The 27,540-nt window shown below is 42.6% G+C and overlaps 1 protein-coding gene across 1 annotated transcript; it reads right to left on the bottom strand.

The window, feature by feature from the left end:
• Positions 1 to 163: 163 nt before the first annotated feature.
• On the bottom strand, positions 164 to 26,697 carry LOC109880483 (magnesium transporter protein 1). Its single transcript, XM_020472689.2, has 10 exons — positions 26,519 to 26,697; positions 25,745 to 25,914; positions 23,776 to 23,893; positions 19,760 to 19,900; positions 17,830 to 17,970; positions 17,649 to 17,738; positions 10,456 to 10,519; positions 10,279 to 10,353; positions 431 to 521; positions 164 to 362 (listed from the first exon to the last, which is right to left on the bottom strand). Exons 1-10 carry the CDS (start codon positions 26,606 to 26,608, stop codon positions 347 to 349), a joined length of 996 nt encoding a protein of 331 aa, XP_020328278.1. The 5' UTR covers positions 26,609 to 26,697; the 3' UTR covers positions 164 to 346.
• Between the last annotated feature and the right edge of the window lie 843 nt (positions 26,698 to 27,540).

Below are 27,540 nucleotides of genomic sequence, written 5' to 3'. Positions count from 1 at the left end.
TAGATAGAACATCCTCATGCCCCCTCCCCTTTATGTAGATAGAACATCCTCATGCCTCTCCCCTCCTTCCATCTCACCACCATATTGAACACTGACTAACTGTTATGACCCGTCTGCTGCTGCTGTCAATGGTCACCTTCATATCTACATTTAATGGATTATGTTCATATTCATGTACAGTATTTATTAATAAAAAGACATTGTGAACTTTGTGAATGTCAATGTAAACAATGTCTTCCTGGTAGTTTCCAGCAACAGAAGAGGAGATAACCCCAGATGAACAGTGTTCTGGTGTGTGAGGCGTCCGAGGCACTATGGAGCTTCCAGGCTTCTTCCTCCCAGCTCTCTAACTCAACAGGAAACTGGAAACACAAACAGTCAGTCAGACAACGGAGTGAAAAGTAGGTGTGTGTGTGTGTGTGTTTATTACCTGTAAGGGTATCCATGGTATTTAGCTCTAAAGATGGACAGCAGCCAACTGAAGAAGAGCATCACCAGACCGATCCCTGCTACACACATGACTAGAGACAGAGGAGACAGAGAGGGGGAAAGGAGAGAGAGAGAGAGAGCAGAGCAGAGGTCACGATCAGATGAGCTCCTGCATTTTTCAGCATTTTCTTTAAAAAAGATAGATTAGGAGTTAGATAAACTTAGATTTTTTGTCAGGAACACATACTGGATTCTACCCTCTACAACATAACCCCCACTTCATATCAAAACTTAAAACCTACAACCTGATTTTGGACAGAATTACCAAGGATGATTACTATATACAGCAAATTCTCTGGAAAACAACAGAAACCTGAAAACACCATCCAACCTGGAACTGAGTGAGTAACGTTTAGTCGGAAATTATATTTTATTTCCAAAAGCCAAGAAGAAAAATACACAACATTACTTTATAAGGACTGAATTCTAACATAATTCTGCCTAGCTTGATACAGCTTCAACTAGCACTGACGTGTCAAGTGAGAGGTGTCAAAGCCCTTTAGCCCAACAATGGCAGGAGAGTCACACAGTCTACCCCAACCAAATGGAGAGGCCTTAGAAGCTCCCTCCCGCTGTTCAGAGGTAATTCAAATACAGTACCCTGTGTATGTAAAGAATGATAAGGCAAGAAAATATTACAAAATGAAGCTCCTTATGGAAAATCAAGAGACACTTTTTGCTGACTATTACAAAAATGGGAACATCAGCAACCTTATCTTCCACACAAACCATCCCCTGGCATGGCACAGTGCTATGTTAGCACACTACCCCTTTGTTAAGAGAGGGGGGGTTAACGAGGGGTGGAAACTCAGAATACTTGACAACGAGGAGTCAGCTAATATAAACCTCTATAAATCCGGAACAGTACTGGTACAGGGTAACCCCAAACAGTTCCAGCTGGACTTTCACCAAATTAAAGAATCAGCCCAGCAGGAGAAGCTCTCCCTTGACAAAGATAACCCCACCCCGAGCGGGTCAGACCAGACCTCTTCATTATGTAACCCCACAGACAAGCAACCCCCAGCAGAGAGTCAACCTCCCAGCACAGATTACTACTCCCTCATTGAAATGAAGGATAAATTCACCCAGCTGGAGGTAAGGCAGGTGGAGCTGGAACAGCAGGTGATTACACTTCAGTCAGCACAGACCCAGACAACAGTCCAGCACAACAACACCCCCTTAACCAGACCCGGAATGCTGGAGGTGGAGAGAGACATATCTGCACTCTGGACAGTGGTGAGACAACTTCAACAGGAGAAAGAGCAGGATCAGGAGAACAGAGCACTAGAGGAGAGGATCAGACTGCTGGTGGAGGAGAGGTTGAGGGGGATGGAGGAGAGTGTGAGGGGGACGGAGGAGAGGTTGAGGGGGACAGCGTGTGACAGAGAACAACCCACTAGAGAGGTGGCCACCCCCACAGAGAAGCCAGCAGAACAGCCCACCTCAGCACCCGACAAAAGTCTCGACACCACAGCAGAACAGTCCACATCAGACCCTGACCATAGAGTCGATATCACAGCAGAACAGACAAATGAAGAACCCCAAGCCCAGCGGCTCTCACCCCCTCTGAGCACCCCCCCTGTCAGCCACCCGGATAGCCCTTTTGACAACCCCCTCACACCCACTGAGGACAAACACAAGACACAGATTGTACTACTTATGGACTCAAATGGGAAATATATAGAAGAAAAAAAACTTTTTCCCAAAAACAATGTGTTTGAACTCTGGTGTCCAAACACCCAGCGCGCCCTCGACCTTCTGTCTGAGGACCAACTAGGCTCACCCAGCCACATAACAATACACACAGGCACAAACGACCTGAGAGCACAGCAGGAAAGGGTGGCCACAGCACTGAAGGGAGTGATTGAAAAGGCTTCTTCTACTTTCCCTAACGCACAAGTGGTTATCTCCACCCTGCTTCCACGAAAAGACTTCCACCCTGCCACAATACAGTGGGTAAACCCAAGTATTTCCCGTGACTGTGCCTCAAAACCAAATGTTTTCCTGGCCCACCACTCCACCCTGGACTTGAACAGCCTCTATGACCAGGTCCACCTCTACAAGGCAGCAGTGCCCACCTTTGCCCGAACTCTAAAGGACATCGCTATCAAACGTATCCCCAACACTTCACACAGGAGCAACAGATCAATAGACACCCCACCCAGACCAGCGAGACACCCTCCCAGACCTGCAGGACCCTCCCTGGACCTACGCCAAGAGGAATTACATCCAGACCACAGCACCCCCAGACACATCCACACCCCCACCCCATCCAATCCAATCAACACCTCCCCACGTCAACCATTCCCACACCCCATTTAGGCCCCCTCAGATCAGACCTATGCCACTCCTGCCCACCCCATGCACCCCACCCCCGCAAAGAGGGCCTCAACATGGAAGCCACACATACGCCCAGGTAGTGAGCGGGCAAACAGTCCCAACCCCCACTCTCACACTCGCCCAAGCCAATGGCATGTACCAGATGCTCAGCAGGCTCTGCTCACACTTACTGGCCTGGGGCCAAACCACGACCAACAACATTGGACACTCTATGGAACAAAAAGCCTTCACTATATCATCCTGGAATATCCAAGGCCTGAGGTCATTTGCCTTTGGCCTAAAGAGCAGGAACCCGGACTTCACCAAAGAAATCGGTAATACAGACATTGTCATCCTGCAAGAAACCTGGTATAGAGGAGACGGACCCACTGGTTGCCCTCTAGGTTACAGAGAGCTGGTAGTCCCATCCACCAAACTACCAGGTGTGAAACAGGGAAGGGACTCAGGGGGTATGCTAATTTGGTATAGAGCAGACCTAACTCACTCCATTAAATTAATCAAAACAGGAACATTCTACATTTGGCTAGAAATTCAAAAGGCAATTATCCTAACAGAGAAAAATGTCCTCCTGTGTGCTACCTATATCCCCCACTAGAATCCTCATACTTTAATGAAGACAGCTTCTCCATCCTGGAGGGGGAAATCAATCATTTCCAGGCCCAGGGACATGTACTAGTCCGTGGCGACCTAAATGCCAGAACCGGACAAGAACCTGACACCCTCAGCACACGGGGACAAGCAGCTGCCTGGAGGTGACAGCATTCCCTCCCCCATATGCCCCCCTAGGCACAACTATGACAACATAACCAACAAAAACGGGTCACAACTCCTGCAGCTCTGTCGCACGCTGAGTATGTACATAGTCAATGGTAGGCTTCGAGGGGACTCCTATGGTAGGTACACCTATAGCTCATCTCTTGGCAGTAGTACTGTAGACTACTTTATCACTGACCTCAACCCAGAGTCTCTCAGAGCGTTCACAGTCAGCCCACTGACACCCCTATCAGACCACAGCAAAATCACAGTCTACTTAAACAGAGCAATACTCAATCATGAGGCATCAAAGCCAAAGGAACTGAGTAACATTAAGAAATGCTATAGATGGAAGGAATGCAGTTTGGAAACCTACCAAAAAACAATTAGGCAACAACAAATTCAATCCCTTTTAGACAATTTCCTGGGTAAAACGTTCCACTGTAATAGTGAAGGTGTAAACTTGGCAGTAGAAAATCTTAACAGTATATTTGACCTCTCAGCTTCCCTATCAAATCTAAAAATCTCAAATAGAAAACCGAAGAAAATTAACAATAATGACAAATGGTTTGATGAAGAATGCAATAATCTAAGAAAGAAATTGAGAAACCTGCCCAACCAAAAACACAGAGACCCGGAAAACCAGAGTCTACGCCTTCACTATGGTGAATCACTAAAACAATACAGAAATACCAAACAAACAACAACACGAAGAATTATCTATCCAAAATGGAGATGTATGGGTAAACCACTTATCCTATATTTTTGGCTCTATAACAAAGAATAAAGTGCAAAAACATATACATGATCAAATACAGATCTTAGAATTAACTATTAAAGACTACCAGAACCCTCTGGATTCTCCAATTACATTGAATGAGTTACAGGACAAAATAAAAACCCTCCAACCCAAAAAGGCCTGTGGTGTTGATGGTATGCTCAATGAAATGATCAAATATACAGACAACAAATTCCAATTGGCTATACTAAAATTCTTTAACATCATCCTTAGCTCTGGCATCTTCCCCAATATTTGGAACCAAGGACTGATTACCCCAATCCACAAAAAGTGGAGACAAATTTGACCCCAATAACTACCAGAATATGCATCAACAGTAACCTTGGGAAAATCCTCTGCATTATCATTAACAGCAGACTCGTACATTTCCTCAATGAAAACAATGTACTGAGCAAATGTCAAATTGGCTTTTTACCAAATGACCGTACAACAGACCATGTATTCACCCTGCACACCCTAATTGACAACCAAACAAACCAAAACAAAGGCAAAGTCTTCTCATGCTTTGTTGATTTCAAAAAAGCCTTCGACTCAATTTGGCATGAGGGTCTGCTATACAAACTGATGGAAAGTGGTGTTGGGGGTAAAACATACGACATTATAAAATCCATGTACACAAACAACAACTGTGCGGTTAAAATTGTCAAAAAACACACACATTTCTTCACAGGGTCGTGGGGTGAAACAGGGATGCAGCTTAAGCCCCACCCTCTTCAACATATATATCAACGAATTGGCGCGGGCACTAGAAAAGTCTGCAGCACCCGGCCTCACCCTACTAGAATCCGAAGTCAAATGTCTGCTGTTTGCTGATGATCTGGTGCTTCTGTCACCAACCAAGGAGGGCCTACAGCAGCACCTAGATCTTATGCACAGATTCTGTCAGACCTGGGCCCTGACAGTAAATCTCAGAAAGACCAAAATAATGGTGTTCCAAAAAAGGTCCAGTCACCAGGACCACAAATACAAATGACATCTAGACACTGTTGCCCTAGAGCACACAAAAAACTATACATACCTTGGCCTAAACATCAGCGCCACAGGTAACTTCCACAAAGCTGTGAACGATCTGAGAGACAAGGCAAGAAGGGCATTCTATGCCATCAAAAGGAACATAAATTTCAACATACCAATTAGGATTTGGCTAAAAATACTTGAATCAGTCATAGAGCCCATTGCCCTTTATGGTTGTGAGGTCTGGGGTCCACTCACCAACCAAGACTTCACAAAATGGGACAAACACCAAATTGAGACTCTGCACGCAGAATTCTGCTAAAATATCCTCCGTGTACAACGTAGAACACCAAATAATGCATGCAGAGCAGAATTAGGCCGATACCCACTAATTATCAAAATCCAGAAAAGAGCCGTTAAATTCTATAACCACCTAAAAGGAAGCGATTCCCAAACCTTCCATAACAAAGCCATCACCTATAGAGAGATGAACCAGGAGAAGAGTCCCCTAAGCAAGCTGGTCCTGGGGCTCTGTTCACAAACACACCCTACAGAGCCCCAGGACAGCAGCACAATTAGACCCAACCAAATCATGAGAAAACAAAAAGATAATTACTTGACACATTGGAAAGAATTAACAAAACTAGCAAACTAGAATGCTATTTGGCCCTACACAGAGAGTACACAGCGGCAGGATACCTGACCACTGTGACTGACCCAAAATTAAGGAAAGCTTTGACTATGTACAGACTCAGTGAGCATAGCCTTGCTATTGAGAAAGGCCGCCGTAGGCAGACATGGCTCTCAAGAGAAGACAGGCTATGTGCTCACTGCCCACAAAATGAGGTGGAAACTGAGCTGCACTTCCTAACCTCCTGACAAATGTATGACCATATTAGAGAGACATATTTCCCCCAGATTACACAGATCCACAAAGAATTCAAAAACAAATCTAATTTTGATAAACTCCCATATCTACTGGGTGAAATTCCACAGTGTGCCATCACAGCAGCAAGATTTGTGACCTGTTGCCACGAGAAAAGGGCAACCAGTGAAGAACAAACACCATTGTAAATACAACCCATATTTATGCTTATTTATTTTATCTTGTGTCCTTAAACCTTTTGTACATTGTTACAACACTGGATATATATAATATAACATTTGTAATGTTTTTATTGTTTTGAAACTTCTGTATGTGTAATGTTTACTGTTCATTTTTGTTGTTTTTCACTTTATATATTATCTACCTCACTTGCTTTGGCAATGTTAACACATGTTTCCCATGCCAATAAAGCCCTTGAATTGAAATTGAGAGACAGAGGAGAGGGAGACAGAGGAGAGAGAGAGGCAGAGAGAGGGGGGGGGAGGAGCAACAGAGGAGAGAGAGAGCCAGAGGAGAGAGAGAGCCAGAGGAGAGAGATAGCCAGAGGAGAGAGAGAGCCAGAGGAGAGAGAGAGAGCCAGAGGAGAGAGAGAGCCAGAGGAGAGAGAGAGAGCCAGAGGAGAGAGAGAGCCAGAGGAGAGAGAGAGAGAGAAAGAGACAGAGGAGAGAGAGAGACAGAGGAGAGAGAGAGACAGAGGATAGAGCCAGAGGAGAGAGCCAGAGGAGAGAGAGAGACAGAGGATAGAGCCAGAGGAGAGAGCCAGAGGAGAGAGAGAGACAGAGAGGGGGGAGAGAGAGACACTTGGTTCCAGCACACCTGTGTCACATACTCATCAAGCCTAGTTGGACCAGCTACTTCAAAAGAGGTAGAGAAAAAAAAGAGAGAGAAATAAAAAGAGCGATTTAGAAATATACAGTGCCTTCAGAGAGTATTCAGAACCCTTGACATTTTCCACATTTTGTTGTAATACAAAGTGTGATTAAAATGGATGTCATTTTTTGTGTCAAAGATCTACACAACATATTCTGTCAAAGTGGAAGAATAATTCTTACAATATGTTTTTATTAATGGAGAAAAAAAACACGAATACACTACATGACCGGAAGTACGACAAACATCTCAGTACGCGGACAACTACTCGTCAAACATCTCAGTACGCGGACACCTACTTGTCAAACATCTCAGTACGCGGACACCTACTCGTCAAACATCTCAGTACGCGGACACCTACTCGTCAAACATCTCAGTACGCGGACACCTACTCGTCAAACATCTCAGTACCCGGACACCTACTCGTCAAACATCTCCTTACAAAATCAAGGCCTTTGCTGCAATAACAGTCTCCACTCTTCTGGGAAGGCTTTCCACTAGATGTTGGAACATTGCTGCGGGGACTTGCTTCCATCAGCTACAAGAGCATTAGTGAGGTCGGACAGTGATGTTGGGGGCGATTAGGCCTGGCTCACAGTTGGTGTTCCAGTTCATCCCAAAGGTGATCGATGGGGTTAAGGTCAGGGCTCTGTGCAGCCCAGTCAAGTTCTTTCACACTGATCTCGACAAACCATTTTGTATGGACCTTGCTTTGTGCACGGGGGCATTGCCATGCTGAAACAGGAAAGGGCCTTCCCCAAACTGTTGCTACAAAGATGGATTATGCACATTATTCCTCCTCCACCAAACTTTACAGTTGGCACGATGCATTGGGGCAAGTAGCATTCTCCTGGCATCTCCCACACCCAGATTTGTCCGTTGGACTGCCAGAGGGTGAAGCGTGATTCTTCACTCCAGAGAACGCCAGAGTCCAATGGCAGCGAGCTTTACACCACTCCAGCCGATGTTTGGCAGTGGGCATGGTGATCTCAGGCTTGTGTGCGGCTGTTCAGCCACGGAAACCCATTTCACAAAGCTCCCAACGAACAGTTATTGTGTTGACGTTGCTTGCAGAGACAGTTTGGAACTCGGTTATGGGTGTTACAAACGAGGACATTGGATTTTTACGCGGTTCAGCAGTCGGCTGTCGCGTTCTGTGGCCCAGCTGTTCAAAATGAAATGTGATTCACATAAAACATTTAAAATAAAATTTAAACGCAATTTTTTTTCTTCTTCAAATCTTCAAACAGTCCATTTATATTTTCCAACGGGGCTACGTATTTGGGTGAGTTTTTTTCCTCGCCTGAGTAGCCTCGTTTCACTGCCAAAAATACAATGAAACCATCCAGTGTTCATCGAAATAAAAACTAGTCAAATAATGAACATCCAATCACATTAACCGTTACTCTCTCATGGAAATTCCACTAACGGTCCGTATGTAGCCAAACGTAGCTGCTGCTCATGTTGGTATCTGTACTGACGGCACCAAAGCCATAACAGGGAGACATAGTGGAGTGGTAACACGCCTGCAACAGTTGCTCCCGACGCCACTTGGGTACACTGCAGCATCAACCGAGAGGCTCTTGCTGTCAAGGGAATGCCTGACAGCTTGAAAGACGTTTTGAACACCACAGTCAAAATAGTTAACTTTGTTAAACAAAGGCCCCTGAACTCTCGTGTATTTTCTGCATTATGCACTGATACAGGCAGCGACCATGTAACACTTTTACAACATACAGAAGTGCGCTGGTTATCAAGGGGCAAAGTATTGACACATTTTTTTGAATTGAGAGACGAGCTTAAAGTTTTCTTTACTGACCATTATTTTCACTTGTCTGACCGCTTGAGTTTCTCACACGACTGGCCTGTCTGGGAGACGATTTTTCCTGAATGATCTGAATCTAGGATTACAGGGACTCTCCGCAACTATATTCAATGTGCGGGACAAAATTTAAGCTATGATTAAGAAGTTGGAGCTCTTCTCTGTCTGCATTAACACGGACAACACACAGGTCATTCCATCACTGTAAGTTTTTTTGTGTGCAAATGAACTCAAGCTTACAGACAATGTCAAATGTGATATAGCGAAGCGAGTTGGTTGCGCATGTACTTTCCCGAAACAGATGACAGAAACAACTGGATTCGTTATCCCTTTCATGCCCTGCCTCCAGTCCACTTACCAATATGGGAACAAGAGAGACTCAACAAAATTGAAACAAGCGGTTCTGTGAAAACTGAATTTAATCAGAAGCCACAGCCAGGTTTCTGGATAGGGCTACGCTCAGAGTTTCTTGCCTTGGCCAATCATACTGTTAAGACACTGATGCCTTTCTCGGCCCTCACTAGCATGACAAATAAATACAGGCACAGACTGTTTGTGGAAAGTGATTTAAGACTGAGACTCTCTCCAATACAAGTTATGTGCATCCTTTCAAGCACACCCTTCTCATTAACCTGTGGTGAGTTATTCACAATTGTTGATAAACAAATAAGGTTTTATATGTAAGATGGTTAAATAAAGAGCAAAATGGTTGATTATTATGATATTATTATTTGTGCCCTAGTCTATAAGAGCTCTTTGTCACTTCCCACGAGCCGGGTTGTGACAAACTCACACTCATTCTTATGTTTAATAAATGTATTGTATAGCGTGTGTGTGGCAGGCTTACAATGATGTCAAAAAACAACATTTGAGAGTGCGCTGACCCTGGTGCTAGAGGGGGTACGGGACTATAAAACGTTTGGGAACCACTGGTCTAGACATTTCCACTTCACAATAACAGCACTTACAGTTGACCATTGCAGCTCTAGTAGGGCAGAAATTTGACCAACTGACTTGTTGGAAAGGTGGCATCCTATGACGGTGCCACCTTGAAGGTCACTGAGCTCTACAGTAAGGCCATTCTACTGCCAATGTTTATCTGTGGAGATTGCATGAATGTGTGCTCGATTTTATACACCTGTCAGCAATGGGTGTGGCTGAAATAGTCGAATCCACTCATTTGAAAAGGTGTCCACATACTTTTGGTGATGTAGTGTGTTTCCCATGCCAATTAAGCACTTTGAATTCAATTGAAAGAGAGAGACAGAAAGATGGATATAGACAGAGAGAGAGAGAAATATAGACAGAGATCGAGAGAGAGCAGAGAGACAGGCAGAGAGGAGAGAGAGATATCTAGATACATACTTTTCCTCTTGCCAATGTCCATATCTGACGTGGCAGCCTCGTGCAACAGCACCATCCCCATGGTAACAGCAGAGTCTGGAACAGGAGGTTAAGGGTCACAGAGAGAAGCTGTAGCCAATGAGAGGCTCTCATACAGGGTTAGAGGTCAGGGGTCAGACTGAGGTGTGTAAAGGATACTGAAGAGCAGCACGATGTGAGTTTCTGCTACAAACTGGGCCTGACTGCTGCCGTGGATGTAACTCTGAAACAACACACACACAGTGATGAACAAACACACACTGTTAAGACAGAGTTAAAACACACACACACAGTTATTAACACACACACACATACAGTTATTAACACACAGAGTTATTAACCCATCTTGGGTAGGGGGCAGTATTTTCACATCCAGATGAAAAGCATGCCAAAAGTAAACTGCCTGTTACTCAGGCCCAGAAGCTAGGATATGCATATCACTTGTAGATTTGGATAGAAAACACTCTAAACAGTCTAGTTTCTAAAACTGTTAAAATAATGTCTGTGAATATAAACAGAACTGATATGGCAGGCAAAATCCCGAGGACAAACCATCCAAAAAATAATAATTTCAGCCTACCACTGTTTCCAATGGCTTTCATGTTTATTATGAGGCGAAGTCCTCCCAGATTGCAGTTCCTAGGGCTTCCACTAGAAGTCAACAGTCTTTAGAAAGAGTTTCAGGCTGGTTTTTGGCAAAATGAAGTTGTAGTTTTTCTAAGTGGCTCGCATTTTGGCTGTAGTGTTTCCATGCGTGTGGATGAAAGAGCGTTCTTTGTTATTTATCTCCGGTAATGAACATACTATTCTCTGTCTTAAATTGTATTGTTTATTTACATATTAGGGTACCTGAGGTTTGATTATAAACGTTGTTTGACTTGTTTGGATAAGTGTATTAGTAACGTTTGGGATTCATTTTGTATGCATTTTGAAGGAGGGAAACCGGTGGATTATTGAATGAAGTGTGCCAGCTAAACTGAGTTTTTATGGATATAAAGAAGGACTTTATCAAACAAAAGGACCATTTACGATGTATCTAGGACCTTTTGGGGTGCCAACAGAAGAAGATCTTCAAAGGTAAGGCATTTATTATATCTCTATTTCTGACTTTCGTGTCGCACCTGCCTGGTTGAAAAATGTTTTTCATGCTTTTGTAAGTGGGCCGCTGTCCTCAGATAATCGCATGGTGTGCTTTCGCCGTAAAGCCTTTTTGAAATCTGACACAGTGGCTGGATTAACAAGTATTTCAGCTTTATTTTGAAGTATAATACTTGAATTTTTATGAATGGTAAATATTTTATGAATATAAATATCACCGGATGTTGGCCCGTAAGAAGTTCTCACACACACACACACACACACACACACACACACAAAAGGGACGCAGTGATTTCAGAGTTGGTGCGGATAGGAGCGGACGTCCGCACCGGATGTCCACATCAAATCATTTAGTAGGAGCTGACGGAAGGTGTAAATTAGGAGAGACAGAGAGAGAGACTGAGGGAGAGACAGACCGAGGGAGAGAGAGAGACAGAGAAACAGAGATGGAGAGAGAGACAAAGCGAGAGAGATACCCGCTAATTATCAAAATCCAGAAAAAAATAATATAACCACCAAAAAGGAAGCGATTCCCAAACCTTCCATAACAAAGCCATCACCTACAGAGAGATGAACCTGGAGAAGAGTCCCCTAAGCAAGCTGGTCCTGGGGCTCTGTTCACAAACACAAACAGACCCCACAAAGCCCCAGGACAGCAACACAATTAGACACAACCAAAACCAAAAGATAATTACTTGACACATTGGAAAGAATTAACAAAAAAACTATGCAAACTAGAATGCTATTTGTCCCTAAACTGCACAGGGTGGGGTTGAGACCCAGGGCCTCCAGCTTAATGATGAGCTTGGAGGGTACTATGATGTTGAATACTGAGCTGTAGTCAATGAATAGCATTCTGACATAGGTATTCCTCTTGTTCAGATGGGATAGGGCAGTGTGCAGTGTGATGGCGATTGCATCGTCTGTTGACCTATTGGGGAGATATGCAAATTGAATTGGGTCTAGGGTGTTGGGTAAGGTGCAGGTGATATGATCCTTGACTAGTCTCTCAAAGAACTTCATGATGACAGAAGTGAGTGCTACAGGGCGATTGTCATTAAGTTCAGTTATCTTTGCCTTCTTGGGTACAGGAACAATGGTGGCCATCTTGAAGCATGTGGGGACAGCAGACTGGGATAAGGAGAGACTGAATATGTCGGTAAACACTCCAGCCAGCTGGTCTGCACATGCTCTGAGGACGCGGCTAGGGATGCCGTCTGGGCCATCAGCCTTGCGAGGGTTAACACGTTTAAATGTCTTACTCACGTCCGCTAATTGTCATTATTACAAATAAATAAATAAAAATAGACCGATTAATCGGTATCAGCTTTTTTTGGTCCTCCAATAATCGGTATCGGCGTTGAAAAATCCTATTTTATTGCATGACATAAGTATTTGATCATCTACCAACCAGTAAGAATTCTGGCTCTCACAGACCTGTTAGTTTTTCTTTAAGAGGCCCACCTGTTCTCCACTCATTACCTGTATTAACTGCAACTGTTTGAACTCGTTACCTGTATAAAAGACACCTGTCCACACACTCAATCAATCTCTCCACAATGGCCAAGATCAGAGAGCTGTGTAAGGATATAAGGGATAAAATTGTAGACCTGCACAAGGCTGGGATGGGCTACAGGACAATAGGCAAGCAGCTTGGTGAGAAGGCAACAACTGTTGGCGCAATTATTAGAAAATGGAAGAAGTTCAAGATGACGGTCAATCACCCTCGGTCTGGGGCTCCATGCAAGATCTCACCTCGTAGGGCATCAATGATCATGAGGAAGGTGAGGGATCAGCCCAGAACTACACGGCAGGACCTGGTCAATGACCTGAAGAGAGCTGGGACCACAGTCTTAAAGAAAACCATTAGTAACACATTACGCCGGCATGGATTAAAATCCTGCAGTGCACGCAAGGTCCCCCTGCTCAAGCCAGCGCATGTCCAGGCCCGTCTGAAGTTTGCCAATGACCATCTGGATGATCCAGAGGAGGAATGGGAGAAGGTCATGTGGTCTGATGAGACAAAAATAGAGCTTTTTGGTCTGAACTCGTGTTTGGAGGAAGAAGAAGGATGAGTACAACCCCAAGAACACCATCCCAACCGTGAAGCATGGAGGTGGAAACATCATTCTTTGGGAATGCTTTTCTGCAAAGGGGACAGGACGACTGCACCGTATTGAGGGGAGGATGGATGGGGTCATGTATCGCAAGATCTTGGCCAACAACCTCCTTCCCTCAGTAAGACCATTGAAGATGGGTCGTGGCTGCGTCTTCCAGCATGACAACGACCCAAAACACACAGCCAGGGCAACTAAGGAGTGGCTCCGTAAGAAGCATCTCAAGGTCCTGGAGTGGCCTAGCCAGTCTCCAGACCTGAACCCAATAGAAAATCTTTGGAGGGAGCTGAAAGTCCGTATTGCCCAGCGACAGCCCCGAAACATGAAGGATCTGGAGAAGGTCTGTATGGAGGAGTGGGCCAAAATCCCTGCTGCAGTGTGTGCAAACCTGGTCAAGAACTACAGGAAACATATGATCTCTGTAATTGTAAACAAAGGTTTCTGTACCGAATATTAAGTTCTGCTTTTCTGATGTATCAAATACTTATGTCATGCAATAAAATGCTAATTAATTACTTAAAAATCATACAAATGTGATTTTCTGGATTTTTGTTTTAGATTCCATCTCTCACAGTTGAAGTGTACCTATGATAAAAACGTCAGACCTCTACATGCTTTGTAAGTAGGAAAACCTGCAAAATCGGCAGTGTATCAAATACTTGTTCTCCCCACTGTATATAATAGGCAGTGTCAGAGGAAAGCCCATAAAATTGTCGGAGACTCCAGTCACCCAAGTCATAGACTGTTTTCTCTTCTACCCAGGGTGGCAGGTAGCCTAGTGGTTAGAGCATTGAACTAGCAACTGGAAGGTTGCAAAATCGAATCACCGAGCTAACAACGTACAAATCGGTCTTTCTGCCCCTGAACAAGACAGTTAACCCACTGTTCCTAGACCGTCATTGAAAATAAGAATTTGTTCTTAACTTGTTATGGCTGGTGGCAGTATTGAGTAGCTTGGATGAATAAGGTGCCCAGAGTAAACTGCCTGCTACTCAGGCCCAGTTGCTAAAATATGCATATTATTAGTACATTTGGATAGAAAACACTCTGAAGTTTCTAAATCTGTTTGAATAATGTCTGTGAGTATAACAGAACTCATATGCCAGGCAAAAACCTGAGAAAAAAATCCAACCAGGAAGTGGGAAATCTGAGAATTGTAGTTTTTCAACTCTTTGCCTATCGAATACACAGTGTCTATGGGTTCAAATTGCACTTCCTAAGGCTTCCACTAGATGTCAACAATCTTTAGAACCGTGTATGATGCTTCTACTGTAAAAGGAGGGGGGAATGGGAGGGGAGTGAGTCAGTGGTCTGGCAGAGAGGCATTAGCTGATCACGCGCATTCACGTGAGAGTTAGCTTGAGTTCCTTTGCATTTCTGAAGACAAAGGAAGTCTCCGGGTGGAACATTATTGAAAAGTTATGATAAAAACATCCTACAGATTGATTCTATACATCGTTTGACATGTTTCCCAGGACTGTAATATAACTTTTTTGATCGCGCATTGAGCATTTGGATTAATGGGCTAAACACGCAAACAAAAAGGAGGTATTTGGACATAAATGATGGACTTTACCAAACAATTCAAACATTTATTGTGGAACTGGGATTCCTGGGAGTGCATTCTGATGAAGATCATCAAAGGTAAGTGAATATTTATAACACTATTTCTGACTTCTGTTGACTCCAACGTGGCGGATATCTGTATGGCTTGATTTGTTGTCTGAGCGCCGTACCCTGATTATTGCATGGTTTGCTTTTTCCGTAATTAAAAAAAAAAATCTGACACAGCGGTTGCATTAAGGAAAAGTGTATCTCTAATTCCATGCATGATCAATGTTTATTATGAGTATTTCTGTAAATTGATGTGGCTCTCTGCAAAATCCCCGGATGTTTTGGAACTACTAAACATAACGCGCCAATGTAAACTCAGATTTTTTGTATATAAATATGAACTTTATCGAACAAAACAAGTCCTATGAGTGTCATCTGATGAAGATCATCAAAGGTTAGTGATTAATTTTATCTATATTTTTGCTTTTTGTGACTCCTCTCTTTGGCTGGAAAAATGGCTGTATGTGTATTTGTGACTAGGCTCTGACCGAAGAATCATATGTTGTGCTTTCGCTGTAATGCCTTTTTGAAATCGGACACTGTGGTGGGATTAACAACAAGTTTATCTTTAAAATGGTGTAAAATAATTCTATGTTTGAGGAATTTTAATTATGAGATTTCTGTTGTTTTGAATTTGGTGCCCTCCACTTTCACTGGCTGTTGTCATATCGATCCTGTTACGGGATCCAAGCCATAAGAAGTTTTGCCTAGTTTTGCCTACTGACTTGCCTAGTTAAATAAAGGTAAAATAAATCAATAAAAACCCTACTGTTGGACAAGTGGTATGTCTCTCTCTCTGTAGATATCTCTTAACATAACCCCAGTATGCCCCTCTCTCTCTATAGATATCTCTTAACATAACCCCACTGCTGGACTAGTGCTACATCCTTCTCTCTCTCTATAGATATCTCTTAACATAACCCCACTGTTGGACTAGTGGTACGTCCCTCTCTCTCTATAGATATCTCTTAACATAACCCCACTGCTGGACTAGTGCTACATCCTTCTCTCCTTCTCTAGGGGTAGAAGCTGTTAAGGAGCCTCTTGGTCCTAGACTTGGCCCTCTGGTACTGCTTTTAAAACCTTTATTTAACTAGGCAAGTCAGTTAAAAACAAATTCTTATTTTCAACGACGGCCTAGGAACAGTGGGTTAACTGCCTGTTCAAGGGCAGAACGACAGATTTGTACCTTGTCAGCCATGGGATTTGAACATGAAACCTTTCGGTTACTAGTCCAACGCTCTAACCACTAGGCTACCCTGCCGCCCCATATTAAGAGATATCTATAGAGAGAGAGAGGGATGTACCACTTGTACAGCGGCGGGTTCTTTTAAGAGATATCTATAGAGAGAGAGGGACGTACCACTAGTCCAGCGGTGGGGTTATGCTTTACCGGGATGATATTACAACAGCCAGTGAAAGTGCAGGGCGCTTTTTATCAAACAATACATGTATGTTTTGTTTGATAAAGTTCATTTTTATATCAAAATATGAGTTTACATTGGCACATTACATTCACTAGTTCCAAAAACATCCAGGTATTTTGCATAGCCACATCATTCAACAGAAATACTCATCATAAATGTAGATGATAATACAAGTTATACACATGGAATTATAGATACACCTCTCCTTAATGCAACCGCTGTGTCTGATTTCAAAAAACCTTTCAGAATAAGCAAACAATGCAATAATCTGAGACTGCGCTCAGAAAAATTGTCAAAATAGCCGCCATATTGGCGTCAACATAAACAAGAAATTACATGATAAATATTCCCTTACCTTTGATGATCTTCATCAGAAAGCACTCCCAGGAATCCCAAGTCCACAATAAATGTTTGTTTTGTTCGATAATGTCCGTTATTTATGTCCAAATACCTCCTTTTGTTAGCGCGTTACGCCAGACAAAAAATTCAAAAAGTTATATTACAGGTCGAAGAAACATTTCAAACTAAGTACAGAATCAATCATTAGGATGTTTTTAACATATAGCATCAATAAAGTTCCAACCGGAGTATTCCTTTGCGTCTTGATGAGCAATGGAACGCAAGTGGATACCATGAGGAATGCGCATGATCAGAAATTGGCTGACTGCCAGACACCTGATACATTCTGCTCTCATTCAGTCCCACAATACAGTAGAAGTCTCATTCAAATTTCTATAGATGTTTGACATCTAGTGGAAAGCCCTAGGAAGTGCAACATCATTAATATCCCAAGGGGATTTCAATGGGAACTGTGATGAATACATACCAAGCTCAGATTTCTCACTTCCTGTTTTGATTTCTCCTCAGGATTTTGCCTGCCTTATGAGTTCTGTTATACTCACAGACATCATTTAAACAGTTTTAGAAACGTTAGAGTGTTTTCTATCCAATACTAATAATAATATGCATATATTAGCAACTAAGACTGAGGAGCAGGCCGTTTACTTTGAGCAACTTATTCATCCTAGCTAATCAATACTGACCCCCAGCCATAAGAAGTTGAGAGATATCTATAGAGAGAGAGAGAGGGACGTACCACTTGTCCAGTGGTGGGGTTCTTGTGGGCGTAGGGAGGTCCTCTAATGTGGTTCCACATCTGACCTGAAGTCATGATCAGGCAGAAACACTAGAGAGAACGCAAACCGTTGACAATGACTCAACACTTATTCATCCATAACTTTGATAGTCAGCTACATAATGAACCAGTGTGTTCCTACCAGAGCAGAGAAGGCCCAGACGTTCTTGTTGTAGAGGAATTCCAGGTTGTTTCTGCGGAGGTAAGCCAGTCCTCCTATGACTGCCAGCAGGAATCCCAGCATCAACGGCCCCGCATAGTTAGGAGGACGGATCACACGGATCTACACAGAGAGAGACACACACACACAAACAGATTGACACACACACATACATATTGTATTGCCTTACCTTCCTAATCTTACTACTGTCATGACGTTGGCCTGGGGGTAGGTTTAAGACAGTCATAAATACCTCTTTCCCCCTTTTTCCTCTCTTTACCCTACTGATGTTACATTTGCAAAACCCTTGGTTAACATAGAGATTCTGGGAACATCAGAAGGTGGAGGGGGGAAATGAACTATATTCTGGTAATCCGACCAATGGAACATATGCGGTGGTACTTATTGAATATGATGTCAGTTCGGTTGTCATCTGAGACATTCTCATCAATGATAAGATGACAAACTCTACAGTGGAAAGTCTACACATCAGAGTTATCGGATACACATGGAATTGTTGTTCAATTTAAATGTTTGAATATGAAATTATTCATGATGGGATGAAATGTGATTTTAGCTTCTAAAATGTGAGATTTGGGTTTTCATAAGATAGGGCTCTGCTCAATCAGTGGCCCTCCCCTGGGAAGGGACAAGGGCTATAAAACTTTTCAAACATGCCCTCCTCTCCCTTCCTATATAAGCCCTTGACGACAATATAACCTCCTGTTCCGAGGACGTGAGGACGATGGTCCGATGTCAGAATGGTTCAGATAATTACTACAGAACGAAGCCAACATCAGCGTGAGCTTTGGTTGTGAATGGTATGAACTTTGAACTCTTATTCACTACAGAAGAGATACCTACTAGCCGTTGAGTTAGCAACAGCCGCGGCAAACGAGGGTTAGGAAGGAACAGACAGAGTATCCCGTCTATCACACAACGACGTTACTACAACGTATCCAATTGACAATCAGAGACCTTCTTCAAAGGACTAGGTTGGGCAACATGGCCTTCCATCTACATCCAACCTACTGAAGCCCAGCTCAGAGTAAATATTTATTGCATTTTCCTTTTCCAAATTGGAGGTAATTTAGAATGCATGAGATACTGTATTTACGTCAGCACAGCTTCGCCCTTTGTTTCTCAGTCTTTCTGCTCTTTCACTTTCACCCAGCCCCTTTTCTTTGTGTAACAAGCTGTCATATCTGTTCAGCCGGCTAGGGACTTTTTCCTTTATGACGTAATTTGTAATCAAGTTATGATTAATTATGTGTATGTGTAATTCTGTGTGATTAGTTAGGTATTTAGTAAATAAATAATTAAACCCAATTTTGTATTGCTGATTCAACTTGTTAGCCAGGGTTCGTGCAGATAACTAAGAATTTACAACTTTCAGATGACGATTAATACCAACTGCTATTGAAGTAAAATATTACTAGGTCTTTAAGAGTTTATTCGGAAGATAACAGCTCTATAAATATTATTTTGTGGTGCCCGACTCTAGTTAATTACATTTACATGATTAGCTCAATCAGGTAATATTAATTACGGAGAAATTATTTTATAGAATAGCATCACATCACTTAATCCGGCATAGCCAAAGACACGACACTACATTTGCACACACTGTATATAGATTTATTTTCTATTGTGTTATTGACTGTACGTTTGTTTATCCAATGTGTAACTCTGCGTTGTTGTTTTTGTCGCACTGCTTTGCTTTATCTTGGCCAGATCACAGTTGTAAATGAGAACTTGTTCTCAACTGGCCAACCTGATTAATTCAAGTTGAAATAAAACTAATTTAAAAAATACACACCTGATCTACTCAGATAAACACAGACTAATACATTACGCAAATACCTAGCGTGAGAGGTGAAAGGTAAAGAGGTGAGAGGTCAGGAGGGGCTACCTGTACGTCAGTGCGGTCCCCGACCCAGCGGGCCAGTTGTTCTGCAGCGAAGCCTCTGACCTGCAGCTCATAGGAGTCAGACTTCTTAGGCTTCCCTTTAGCAGGAAAATGGATGAAGGAGGGAGCCGAGTTCATATTCAACTGGGGAGACAAATAACACAGATATATAAACACTACTATATACACAAAAAACACAGATATATAACTACTACTAAATACACAAATAACAGACATATAACTACTACTATATACACAAATAAGATATGTAACTACAACTATATACACAAATAACAGATATATAACTACTACTATATTCATATACACTACATATATAACTACTACTATATTCATATACACTACATATATAACTACTACTATATTCATATACACTACATATATAACTACTACTATATTCATATACACTACATATATAACTACTACTATATTCATATACACTACATATATAACTACTACTATATTCATATACACTACATATATAACTACTACTATATTCATATACACTACATATATAACTACTACTATAATCATATACACTGCATATAACTACTACTATATTCATATACATGACATACACTGCTCAAAAAAATAAAGGGAACACTAAAATAACACATCCTAGATCTGAATGAATGAAATATTCTTATTAAATACTTTTTTCTTTACATAGTTGAATGTGCTGACAACAAAATCACAGACAAATTATCAATGGTATTCAAATTTATCAACCCATGTAGGTCTGTATTTGGAGTCACAGTCAAAATTAAAGTGGAAAACCACACTACAGGCTGATCCAACTTTGATGTAATGTCCTTAAAACAAGTCAAAATGAGGCTCAGTAGTGTGTGTGGCCTCCACGTGCCTGTATGACCTCCCTACAACGCCTGGGCATGCTCCTGATGAGGTGGCGGATGGTCTCCTGAGGGATCTCCTCCCAGACCTGGATTAAAGCATCCGCCAACTCCTGGACAGTCTGTGGTGCAACGTGGCGTTGGTGGATGGAGCGAGACATGATGTCCCAGATGTGCTCAATTGGATTCAGCTCTGGGGAACGGGCGGGCCAGTCCATAGCATCAATGCCTTCCTCTTGCAGGAACTGCTGACACACTCCAACCACATGAGGTCTAGCATTGTCTTGCATTAGGAGGAACCCAAGGCTAACCGCACCAGCATATGGTCTCACAAGGGGTCTGAGGATCTCATCTCGGTACCTAATGGCAGTCAGGCTACCTCTGGCGAGTACATGGAGGGCTGTGCGGTCCCCCAAAGAAATGCCACCCCACACCATGACTGACCCACTGCCAAACCGGTCATGCTGGAGGATGTTGCAGGCAGCAGAACGTTCTCCACGGCGTCTCCAGACTGTCACATGTGCTCAGTGTGAACCTGCTTTCATCTGTGAAGAGCACAGGGCGCCAGTGGCGAATTTGCCAATCTTGGTGTTCTCTGGCAAATGCCAAACGTCCTGCACGGTGTTGGGCTGTAAGCACAACCTCCACCTGTGGACGTCGGGCCCTCATATCACCCTCATGGAGTCTGTTTCTGTGTTCCCTTTATTTTTTTGAGCAGTGTATATAACTACTACTATATTCATACATACTACATATATACACTACTACTATATTCATGTAGTATATGTGAATATAGTAGTAGTTAAATATGTAGTATATATGAATATAGTAGTATTTAAATCTGTAGTATATATGAATATAGAAGTATTTAAATATGTAGTATATATGAATATAGTAGTATTTAAATCTGTAGTATATATGAATATAGTAGTATTTAAATCTGTAGTATATATGAATATAGAAGTATATGAATAGTAGTAGTTCAATCTTTAGTATATATGAATATAGTAGGAGTTATATATGTAGTGTATATGAATGTAGTAGTGGTTATATATGTTATATATATGAATATAGTAGTAGTTAAATCTGTAGTTTATATGAATATAGTAGTAGTTATATGTGGTATATATGAATATAGTAGTAGTTATATGTGGTATATATGAATATAGTAGTAGTGTATATTTGTAGTATGTATGAATATAGTAGTAGTGTATATTTGTAGTATGTATGAATATAGTAGTAGTTTTATATGAATATAGTAGTAGTTATATAAGAATATAGTAGTAGTTTTATATGTAGTATATATGAATATAGTAGTAATTATACAGTGGGGCAAAAAAGTATTTAGTCAGCCACCAATTGTGCAAGTTCTTCCACTTAAAAAGATGAGAGAGGCCTGTAATTTTCATCATAGGTACACTTCAACTATGACAGACAAAATTAGAAAAAAAATCCATAAAATCACATTGTAGGATTTTTTATTTTTTTATTTGCAAATAATGGTGGAAAATAAGTATTTGGTTCATAATAAAAGTTTTTCTCAATACTTTGTTATATACCCTTTGTTGGCAATGACAGAGGTCAAACGTTTTCTGTAAGTCTTCACAAGGTTTTCACACACTGTTGCTGGTATTTTGGCCCATTCCTCCATGCAGATCTCCTCTAGAGAAGTGATGTTTTGGGGCTGTTGCTGGGCAACACGGACTTTCAACTCCCTCCAAAGATTTTCTATGGGGTTGAGATCTGGAGACTGGCTAGGCCACTCCAGGACCTTGAAATGCTTCTTACGAAGCCACTCCTTCATGCCCGGGCGGTGTGTTTGGGATCATTGTCATGCTGAAAGACCCAGCCACGTTTCATCTTCAATGCCCTTGCTGATGGAAGGAGGTTTTTACTCAAAATCTCACGATACATGGCCCATTCATTCTTTCCTTTACACGGATCAGTCGTCCTGGTCCCTTTGCAGAAAAACAGCCCCAAAGCATGATGTTTCCACCCCCATGCTTCACAGTAGGTATGGTGTTCTTTGGATGCAACTCAGCATTCTTTGTCCTCCAAACACGACGAGTTGAGTTTTTACCAAAAAGTTATATTCTGGTTTCATCTGACCTTATGACATTCTCCCAATCTTCTTCTGGATCATCCAAATGCTCTCTAGCAAACTTCAGACGGGCCTGGACATGTACTGGCTTAAGCAGGGGGACACGTCTGGCACTGCAGGATTTGAGTCCCTGGTGGCATAGTGTGTTACTGATGGTAGGCTTTGTTACTTTGGTCCCAGCTCTCTGCAGGTCATTCACTAGGTCCCCCCGTGCGGTTCTGGGATTTTTGCTCACTGTTCTTGTGATCATTTTGACCCCACGGGGTGAGATCTTGCGTGGAGCCCCAGACCCAGGGAGATTATCAGTGGTCTTGTATGTCTTCCATTTCCTAATAATTGCTCCCACAGTTGACTTCTTCGAACCAAGCTGCTTACCTATTGCAGATTCAGTCTTCCCAGCCTGGTGCAGGTCTACAATTTTGTTTCTGGTGTCCTTTGACAGCTCTTTGGTCTTGGCCATAGTGGAGTTTGGAGTGTGACTGTTTGAGGTTGTGGACAGGTGTCTTTTATACTGATAACAAGTTCAAACAGGTGCCATTAATACAGGTAACGAGTGGAGGCAGAAATGTGAGAGCCAGAAATGTTGTTTGATTGTAGGTGACCAAATACTTATTTTCCACCATAATTTGAAAATAAATTCATTAAAAAATCCTACAATGTGATTTTCTGGATTTTTTTTCTTCTCATTTTGTCTGTCATAGTTGAAGTGTACCTATGATGAAAATTACAGGCCTCATCATTTTAAGTGGGAGAACTTGCACAATTGGTGGCTGACTAAATACTTTTTTGCCCCACTGTATAACTACTACTATATTCATACACACTACTGAGTTGATATGCACCAGTTAAAGCAGTGTTCCAGAAGGTTCATGTTGTAATGATCCAGTCAGGTAGAGTCACCAGACATAGCTGCTGTCAAGTGTAGTATCACTGTCGAGATCAGGCTAGTTTACCGATGCCAACCGTTAGGCTCTAATGGACAGCTTAAAGCCCGGCTCTAAATAACACATGAAGGGTGAAATAAACTAAAAGAGATAGAATAGTTATACCATCTGAAAGACGTCAGATCCTTCATCAAAGTCGACGGTAGCGAAGAAGACCTTGTTGGTGAAGGCACTGGAGTAACGCCAGGAATTAGCTAGGATCTGGTACTCCTCGTCAGCCTGTCTGTAGAGGGGGTGGACACACACAGTATGTCAAATACCTTTCAATATTTGAGATACGATTGATTTAGTGTGTCCAGAACAATGGAACTAATAGAATAGTCACAAAAGTCTGGTGTACTGGGCGTACCACAAAGGCATATTAGGACATGCATATGCCCCATCCATGTGTAAAACTAACATGTGACCCCTTACTGGCAGACTACACACAGTCTCTGTTACTGACGGGCAGACTACACACAGTCTGTTACTGAAGGGCAGACTACACACAGTCTCTGTTACTGAAGGGCAGACTTTACACAGCCTCTGTTACTGAAGGGCAGACTACACACAGTCTCTGTTACTGAAGGGCAGACTACACACAGTCTCTGTTACTGAAGGGCAGACTACACACAGTTTCTGTTACTGAAGGGCAGACTACACACAGTCTCTGTTACTGAAGGGCAGACTACACACATTCTCTGTTACTGAAGGGCAGACTACACACAGTCTCTGTTACTGAAGGGCAGACTACACACAGTCTCTGTTACTGAAGGGCAGACTACACACAGTCTCTGTTACTGACGGGCAGACTACACACAGTCTCTGTTACTGAAGGGCAGACTACACACAGTCTCTGTTACTGAAGGGCAGACTACACACAGTCTCTGTTACTGAAGGGCAGACTACACACAGTCTATGTTACTGAAGGGAAGACTACACACAGTCTCTGTTACTGACGGGCAGACTACACACACTCTCTGTTACTGACCGGCAGACTACAAATTGTCTATGTTACTGACTGGCAGACTACACACAGTCTCTGTTACTGACTGGCAGACTACACACAGTCTCTGTTACTGACTGGCAGACTACACACAGTCTCTGTTACTGACTGGCAGACTACACACAGTCTCTGTTACTGACTGGCAGACTACACACAGTCTCTGTTACTGACTGGCAGACTACACACAGTCTCTGTTACTGACTGGCAGACTACACACAGTCTCTGTTACTGACTGGCAGACTACACACAGTCTCTGTTACTGACTGGCAGACTACACACAGTCTCTGTTACTGACTGGCAGACTACACACAGTCTCTGTTACTGACTGGCAGACTACACACAGTCTCTGTTACTGACTGGCAGACTACACACAGTCTCTGTTACTGACTGGCAGACTACACACAGTCTCTGTTACTGACTGGCAGACTACACACAGTCTCTGTTACTGACTGGCAGACTACACACAGTCTCTGTTACTGACTGGCAGACTACACACAGTCTCTGTTACTGACTGGCAGACTACACACAGTCTCTGTTACTGACTGGCAGACTACACACAGTCTCTGTTACTGACTGGCAGACTACACACAGTCTCTGTTACTGACTGGCAGACTACACACAGTCTCTGTTACTGACTGGCAGACTACGCACAGTCTCTGTTACTGACTGGCAGACTACGCACAGTCTCTGTTACTGACTGGCAGAATACAAATTGTCTCTGACTGGCAGACGGTTTGTTGGAATAAATTATTATTTTTTAATTATTTTTTGGCTCCATAAAGTAATCCAACAATGTGTACGCTGTCATCTTGTCTATTTCAAGTCTTCTCTCATTGATCGAGACAGGTGAGTATCATGACATATGACACCCACCTGTCACCCCAATTCAAATGAAACCCCTGCACTGTAGTCAGACATTTTATCAGACTCATGTTTGCACGAATCGTGGACAAATACAGTATCGCCAAGGTTGGTAGAAAATTCCCTCCACTACACCAAACTGTACCCACCCTGTAACTCCCAGTAATGGATGCCAAACACCTTTGATTAAATCACATTATCTGGTGTAACAATTTGTAGATAAGTTACTTGCAGACGCCACACTGTCTCTGTGGCTGCAGGGCGGTGAACATGATGACCACAGAGTAGTTCCTGGGAGGAGCCTTCACAAAGCGACGAAACTTCTCCCCGTTCATACGGATCACAGCTCTCTTCCCTGTCCAGTCCATAAGCTGACCCACCTTCTCAGAGAGCAGGGTCTGGAGGGAGAAAAGGGGAAGAGGGGTTAGAGGTCAGAGTCGTATAGCAACCTGGTCCATCAGCTGGCCCACCTACTGAGACTGCAGGGTCTGGAGGGAGAGAGAAGAGGGCAAAGAGGTTAGGGGTTACAGGTCAGGGTGTTATACCGGCCCACCCACTCAAACAGCAGGGTCTGGAGGGAGAGAGAAGAGGGGTTAGAGATCAGGGTCTTAATACCAGCCCAGTCCATCAACTGGCCAACCCTCTCAGAGAACAAGTCTCTAGTGTATCTACCTAGCTCGAGCCGAAAGAGGGCACCTTCCTCACCCGGAAGTGCTAACAACGTTTAGGAATGATGCGGATTATGATGATGCGGATTGCAGGAAAGGTCAAAGTTCTAGACCAAGTAGAACATAGACACAGCAATATGTGACGTGTTAGTTATTACAATGAGCTAGATACTTATATATGAAGCATACTGACGATGCAAACTAGCTAGGTAACCGGTTCCTTCCTAAAAGTTCATGGCTAGCTAGCTAAACCTATCTCTCCTAGACCCATGAGCTAACGTTAGCCTGCTAGCTAGTGTAATGATTATGACACCGTGCGCTGAGAATAAAATACCTCCTTTTTCTTCTGTCCGGTTGAAGGGATTCCATAGAAACTCAACATCAACAACAACGAATACAAAACTTTTAGATACATTTTAATCATCTTTCACAGAGGCGCTTCCGTCAATCGACTGACCACGGATTGAAGGATTCTCTGTAACATTCCGATTGGTCGATTTTCCGCCTCAAGAGCCAATGGCGTGATAGGGGCAGAGACTGTAAAGAAAGCGAGACACCCTACTTCCGTTTTTTTCTGATTGGGGTGGGGCATCTCCTTATTGTAATGCTTGTTTTTGGTATTTGATGAGGGTTGTTTACGTCAACCACCTGTATTAAATGGAGAGAGATGCTATGCTACTAGCCTCATATACCATGAATATGCATAGCCATCTCGAGACAATTCCGATATAAAGTGTTATTTTTTTCTCAAAGTTGCCGGGATGTCACGTGTCCTACTTATATTAGTACAATCATAAAAACTTAAGCCTTACAAAACTTCTATTCGATCAAAAAAAATTAACGTAGGAAATAAGCCATTCATTTTTTGGGGGGCCAAATTAAACACTTTTATTGATCTCCAAACAAAAACTTCTTGCTTGGTGGGGGGTGGGCCGCCACCTGCTGGAGATTTCACACAGATTTCATGCTAAATTGGGCCTCTCTTCCTCTTCTCTGCTGTAATGAAGGAACCGTGAGCTCATGAGGGAAAGCATGCTCACAGGACGTATATAAATGCTCACAATTATTTTCAATGGTAAACGGCCGGAATAAACTATCTTATTTATCCACCATCTTTGAAAATGAGTCTTGGGTGTAGGAAGTAAGATTTGGGGTGTATTCACCCCAAACGTTTAAACGTTTCAAATAGTTCACTCTGAAACGTTAAAAACAAAGAGTTCAAACAAGCAAACCAACAAGGGTTTAAGGAGAAGACACAGGTCATCACTTTTTATAACATCACATGTTCAGTTCTTCTACATCCGTGTCACTTTGAAAAGATTCAATTAATTAACATCAGAATGTGGTATTGGCATT

The sequence above is a fragment of the Oncorhynchus kisutch genome, linkage group LG15 (assembly GCF_002021735.2).
Source record: "Oncorhynchus kisutch isolate 150728-3 linkage group LG15, Okis_V2, whole genome shotgun sequence".
In the NCBI taxonomy this organism is placed as follows: Eukaryota; Metazoa; Chordata; class Actinopteri; order Salmoniformes; family Salmonidae; genus Oncorhynchus; species Oncorhynchus kisutch.
The sequence above is the reverse complement of the archived record's forward strand: the minus strand, read 5'-3'. Positions and strand labels throughout refer to the sequence as shown.

Bases quoted from the DNA above. Each gene is read 5' to 3' on its own strand.
- LOC109880483 (XM_020472689.2), bottom strand. From the start codon at position 26,608: ATGATTAAAATGTATCTAAAAGTTTTGTATTCGTTGTTGTTGATGTTG. The intron at 23,894-25,744 runs GTAACTTATCTA...CCCCCTCTACAG, and splicing joins AGACAGTGTGGCGTCTGCAA to ACAGGCTGACGAGGAGTACC. The intron at 17,971-19,759 runs GTAGCCCCTCCT...CTCTCTGTGTAG, and splicing joins GGGACCGCACTGACGTACAG to ATCCGTGTGATCCGTCCTCC.